The sequence below is a fragment of the Myotis brandtii genome, unplaced genomic scaffold, assembly GCF_000412655.1.
Source record: "Myotis brandtii unplaced genomic scaffold, ASM41265v1 scaffold303, whole genome shotgun sequence".
Classification (NCBI taxonomy): Eukaryota; Metazoa; Chordata; class Mammalia; order Chiroptera; family Vespertilionidae; genus Myotis; species Myotis brandtii.
In genome coordinates this window covers 3106404-3112707 of record NW_005361573.1, presented here as the reverse complement: position 1 = coordinate 3112707, position 6304 = coordinate 3106404, and the positions used below count along the sequence as shown (strand labels likewise).

At 36.5% G+C, this 6304-nt stretch overlaps 1 protein-coding gene across 1 annotated transcript in view; it reads left to right on the top strand.

Annotated features, from left to right (window-relative positions):
- The window catches only part of TTC28 (tetratricopeptide repeat domain 28), a 397370-nt gene that overhangs the window by 24285 nt on the left and 366781 nt on the right, over nt 1–6304 (top strand). The window contains exon 3 of the mRNA XM_014542487.1: nt 5797–6075. Within this exon, the coding sequence (XP_014397973.1) occupies nt 5797–6075 (279 nt within the window). The remainder of the gene's footprint in view (nt 1–5796; nt 6076–6304) is intronic.

Genomic DNA, 6304 nt, shown 5'->3' with positions numbered 1-6304 from the left:
GGGATAGAGTTGGAAACATCGATGAAAGAGAAACATGGATCAGCTGCCTCCTGCACACTCCCCACTGGGGATGTGCCTGCAACCAAGGTACATGCCCTTGACCGGAATTGAACCTGGAACCCTTGAGTCCGCAGGCCGTTGCTCTATCTGCTGAGCCAAACTGGTCAGGGCGGGAGTCCATTTTTTTAATTGAGATACTTGTCTTTTTTGTTATTGAGTTGTAGAAATTTTTAAAATATTCTGGATACTAAGTCCTAATCAGATATATGATTTGCAAATGTTTTCTCCCATTTTGTAGGTTGTCTTTTTACTTTTTTGATAATGTTCTTGGTTGCAAAAGAAGTTTTGCCATGAAGTCCATTTATCTATTTTTTCTTTTGTTCCTTATGCTTTTGGTGTCATATCTTGGAATCCGTTGTCAAATCCAAGATCATGAAGGTTTACCCCTATGCTTTCTTCTAACAGTTCTAAATTCTTAGCCCTTATGCTTAGGTTGTCGATCCACTTTGAGTTAATTTTTGTGTAAGGTAGTGGTCCAGATTCATTCTTTTGCAGTTGTCCCAGCAATATATATTGAAAAAAAAAAACCCAAAACTATCTCACTGAATGGTCTTTGTACCCTTATTGAAAATCAACTGTCTATATGTTATGTTTATTTCTGGACTCTCCATTCTATTCTGTTATTCATTCTCATGCCAGCTCTATAATGTTTGATTACAGTAGCTTTTTAAAAGATTTTGAAATTAAGTGTAAGTTCTGTAATTTTGTTCTTTTTCAAGACTGTTTTGGCTTTTCTGAGTCCCTGGGTTTTAAGATCAGTTTATCAGTTTCTACCAAAAAACACTTGGGATTTTATAGGCAATGTTTAATCTGTCCTTTAAAAAAAATTATTGATGAGAGAGAGAGAGAGATTGAGAGAGAGAGAAACATCAATTTTTATTGTTCTACCCATTCATGCATTCATTGGTTGACTCTTTTGTGTGCCCTTACTGGGAATTCAACCTGCACCTTGGTCCATAAGGACGATGCTCCAACCAACTGAGCTACCCAGCCAGGGCCTGATCTGTTCTTTTAGTGATGTTTTGTAGTTTTCCAGTCCCAACTCGTGCACTTTTTTTTTTTTGCACTTCTTTCAAAAACTTATTTCTAAGTATTTTATTGTTTGATGCTGTTGTACATGGACTTTTAAAAAATTTAATTTTGTATTGTTCATTTTTCATCACTAGTTTATTGCTAGTGTATGAAAGAAATACAATTTAGTTTGGGATATATCTTTTAACTTCATCATTTAATGATAGACTGATCCAATTTTCTGTTTCAAATCTTTCCCTAAAATAATGAGGAATGGTCTTTGAAAGCTTAAGTATGGATGCAGATTTAGATTCACATCTCCAAGTTTGGCTCTGCTTCTTACTAGTTTGTATGTGTTTTGACAAATTTTAACTGTTATACATCTTAGTGTTCTCATATATGTAATCGGATAGTAATACCTATCCCATGTAATTGACAAATAAAAGAGAATGTCAGTAGGTATTCAGAACAATGCCTTGCATGTGGTAGGGAGTTGGTATTTGTTGTTTATCTTCTTGTGTTAATGAACTGCATTTAAAAGCATGCCAAAAAACAAAAAAGCAAACAAAGCACCAAACCAAAACAAAAATAACCAAAACCCTCCCTAAAATAAACAAACCTAAAACCACAGACCCACACATACATTGAAAAAACCCAAAAACCACAAAGATAAAAACCGCAAACAAAAACCTCAAACCTCTTCCTGTCCCTATCACTTTTCTGTGACCCAAGGAAACTCTGAGTGCTTGAGGAATAATGAAAACGTCTCTCTCACCACACTGTTGCATTGTAACAGCTTGCTAAATCTAAGCTGCTTATAGGGTGTCTGACAATGTATTTGTAATTATTATTAAAAATAATAAGTATAACTCAAAGCTGTTTGTTTTTATCCCAAAATTCTTATATGTTATCCTGTTCTTTCACTACTTATTTCTTCTAAAAGCAGAAGCAATATTTTTTAAAATAAAACTTGATGATTACCATTGTTTCTTTTGGATGATTGCTATTAAAAAAAAAAAAAAAGCTCTGTTAGAGACAAAGGTTGATGTTTGAACTTAGACTTAATAGTGTTTTTGTAGGTAGGGTAGATTGCTATTTTGTATGGGAAGAAATCAGAGACACAATTTAACCCAAATATGAATGCATGTATTGTGTTCATTGAATGTGTGTTCACTATGAATCAAAGAAAATAATTATTTACACTGGAAATACTATTTTATCAATAACACCTTACCTCCAAAATCACAACTACAATTAAATTTATACTGTAATTGGAAAAAAAAGTATAACCTGTAAAACTACAGATTGGTAACTCACAGAAATTTCTATAAGAAACTTTAAAATCAAAGTTGATCTTTATTTTAACAAAACTCCCTTTTATGATCATGAAAGGTGAATGTGTGTATTGTATAAAATTAGAAAATATAAGACAAGCAGAAACAAAACCAAATCCCATAACCTTACTCATATAGAGATTGCTACTTTCAAAAGTTCCCCCTGGAACTTTTTCTGTGCATCTTTCTAACAATAGGTAGACACATTCACAGAAGTACATACAGACATTTTAACTCAAATAAGATAAAACTGCACAAAATGTCTTTAATTTTTATTTTACTTGAAATAATCTTTATTTAGGTAAAATTTACCTACCATAAAATTTACCCATTAAAAAATATATATTTTTATTGATTTCAGAGAGGAAGGGAAAGGGATTGAGCGATAGAAACATCAATGATGAGAATCATTGATTGGCTGCCTCCTGCCTGCCCCCTCTGGGGATTGAGCTCCCAACTGAGCATGTGCTCTTGACGGGAATCGAACTGGGACCCTTCTGTCCCAGGCCGATGCTCTATCCAAAGAGCCAAACCTGCTAGGGCTACAATTTACCAATTTTGAAGTGTATAGTCTTATGACTTCAGAAAAGTATATACAGTTATTTTATCACCACCAGAGTCAGTAGAAGTAATAGAAAGTTGTTCCTTTTTTGCCCTGGCTGGTTAGTTCAGTGAATAGAGCATCCGGCTGTGGACCAAAAGGTCCCAGGTTTGATTCTGGTCAAGGGCATGTACCTCAGTTGCAGGCTCCTCCCCCCTCCCCTCCTCCCCCAAAGGCGGGTGGGGAGGCAACCAATCAGTGTGTTTCTCTGACATCAATTTTTCTTTCCCTTTCCCACTCTCTCTAAAAATCAATGGAAAAATATCCTTGGTTGAGGATTGAAACAAAAACAAAAACAAAACAATGAAAGTGAGAGGAGGAGTTAAACTATAACCCTGTTTTAAGTCTCACGAACACTTGTCTGGTTATCAAGGATCATTTTTGCCAACCATGACTCTTACATTGGATTAAAGTGTAGGTTTTGTAGAAGTAATGGTGACTGAAGTTCAGAATTCTGTACTTCTATGCTTTGACCTAGATTTCACTCTCTCTGACCGATGTGAATGCACAGAATATTATATTTTCTCTAATTATGAATTTCTAGGTTCCTGCTAGATTGAGTGTGTTTTTCTGTAGTGTTCCTTTCTTCTAATTATCTCATGACAGGCTTCTTTTGATCATATTTATTTCAATAAAAGATAGTTTCTTTTCCCTCCACTTTGGGACTGTTGGGGAAAAATTGTAAAATACTTGAAATGGACTTGAAAAAAGGTTACTGGGTATCTTCAGTGGAAAACTAGTCTGGAATGCAGTGTACCTTTCTGGGTTATCTGATTCCATGAAGTTTTTACCTTTCATTGTCTTTGAACTACTTTATAGCCCTATACATTGTCCTGGACATCTAGGATATGATATCCCTGTAAGCAGAGGAAAAATAGTGGTTGCCTATGTGGGAGATTAGCTCTGCCTTTCTTTCTCCACTCTGTCGAATTTGTTCTCTTTAATGCAAATATCTCTGTGAGGAATCTGTTACTTTTGTACAGGGTGGTGTGTTACATATTAGATCTGTCTTCTTTTGAATTGAGGGCCTGGACTTAATATTAAAGGAAGACATGGGGAAGAAAATTACACTTTTTGTTTTAATTTCAGTTAGGGTAAGCCTGCTTAGACATGCAAACTGTCTCTTGATACTGCTGTCTTAAGTTTCTTCTGTTAGGACTCTCATGCAGTTCATAATTTTCATGTTTTAAAAATGAATAACATCTGACTGAGTCACTCCCTTCGGTTTTAAGGTCACTGCTATAAAGTCATAGAAAACTTAGTGAGTTGGAAAAGTCAACATCAAAATAAGGTCTTAAATTGCCAAGATATAATTTCTAGCAGATATTTTTTTCTTTTTAGTGATCTCCAAAACTGGTGTTTCTCTTAGAAATTCCGTGGTAGTAGCCAAATTACAGTTACCAAATTTGCCAATCTAAAAAGATTCATTGGTACATTAAAATTTTATTTTTATTTTTTTTAAATATATTTTATTGATTTTTTACCGAGAGGGAGAGAGAGGGATAGAGAGTTAGAAACATCGATGAGAGAGAGACATTGATCAGCTGCTTCCTGCACACCTCCTTCTGGGGATGTGCCGGCAACCAAGGTACATGCCCTTGACTGGAATCGAACCTGGGACCTTTCAGTCCGCAGGCTGACACGCTATCCACTGAGCCAAACCGGTTAGGGCTAAAATTTTATTTTAATTTTAAAACATATGCTCATTTCCTAATATTTGGAGAAGAGAAAGAAAACTTTAAGAAAATAAAAATAATCCATAATCTTATATTCAAAGATAACTTAGCATAGTTAATACTTTGATCTTGTTTCTTTCATTATTTTCCTAAGTGCAGCCATCTTTTTTTATTTTTATTTTTTAAATATATTTTTATTGATTTCAGAGAGGAAGGGAGAGGGAAAGAGAGATGGAAACATCAGTGATGGGAGAGAATCATTGACCGGCTGCCTCCTGCATCCCCCCTTCTGGGGGTCGAGCCCACAACCTGGGCATGTGCCCTTGACTGGAATTGAACCCGGGACCCTTTAGTCCACAGGCCGATGCTCTCTCCACTGAGCCAAACCAGCTAGGGGTAGGTTTATATTTTTATCTTTCCCTTAGTATAACTTTATGTATGTCTGTATGTTAATCCTCACCTGAGTATATTTTTTTCCATTGCCTTTTAGGGAGGGAGGGGGGGAGAGTAAGGGTTGGGGCGAGAGAGAGAGAGAGAGAGAGAGAGAGAGAGAGAGAGAGAGAGAGAAACTGATGTGAGAGAAACGGATGTGAGAGAGAGAGAGACATTGATTGGTTGCCTTCCACACATGCCCAACTGGCCAAAGATCAAACCTGTAATCCAGGTATGTGCCCTTTACCTGGAATGGAACCCGTCACGTGACCCCTTTTGGTGCTCTGGCTAATGCTCTAACCATTGAGCAACACCAGCTTGGGCTCTTTAGTATAACTTTAAATTGCCAAGGAAAAGCTTGAGTACTCTTGCACTCATTCATTCTATCAAAAAATATATACATATGTAAGTATAAATATGTAAGTTTATAAATATATGCATATACGTATATACTATATGTATATGTACACACACACACACACACACACACATATATGTTGAAAGGGACGCTACAGAAGGCACTATGTTGACTGCTTCTTGGAAAGCTTATTGTCTTTCAGGGCACAAAAGTTAACTATATTATAGATTAGACCATGGAGAACATTCATGTTCTCATGTTGTTCAGACAAGGAACCCCTCCGGATTATCAGAGCTTTGTCTCACAGAGTTTCTTTGTTTGTAGATTCCTCTCTTTGGTGCTAAGACTATTGGCCAGAGAAGTCCTGATGGTCCAGTGCTGAGCAAAGCTGAATTTGTTGAGAAAGTTCGTCAGAGTAACCAGGCCTGTCATGATGGAGATTTCCACACAGCTATTGTTTTATACAATGAAGCTCTGGCTGTTGACCCTCAGAATTGCATCTTATACAGCAATAGATCTGCAGCATATATGAAAATCCAGCAGTATGACAAGGCCCTGGACGATGCAATCAAAGCTCGGCTTCTCAATCCCAAATGGCCTAAGGTAGAAATTTTATTTACTTTCATAGAATCTTCTGTTGTTCCATGTTGCCAATTGGCCTGATATTCAAGAGTGCACAATTGGTTACATTTCCCCCTTTATATCTTGCTGCTCTGCTGAAAAACCTGCTTTTGTTGGTCTAGTCTTTTCCTTTTTCGTCTTCCTTCTTATGTATGCCAACCTCTGTGATTGGAATTTTCTCGTTTGCTCCCATTATTATTGGGCGAAGTAG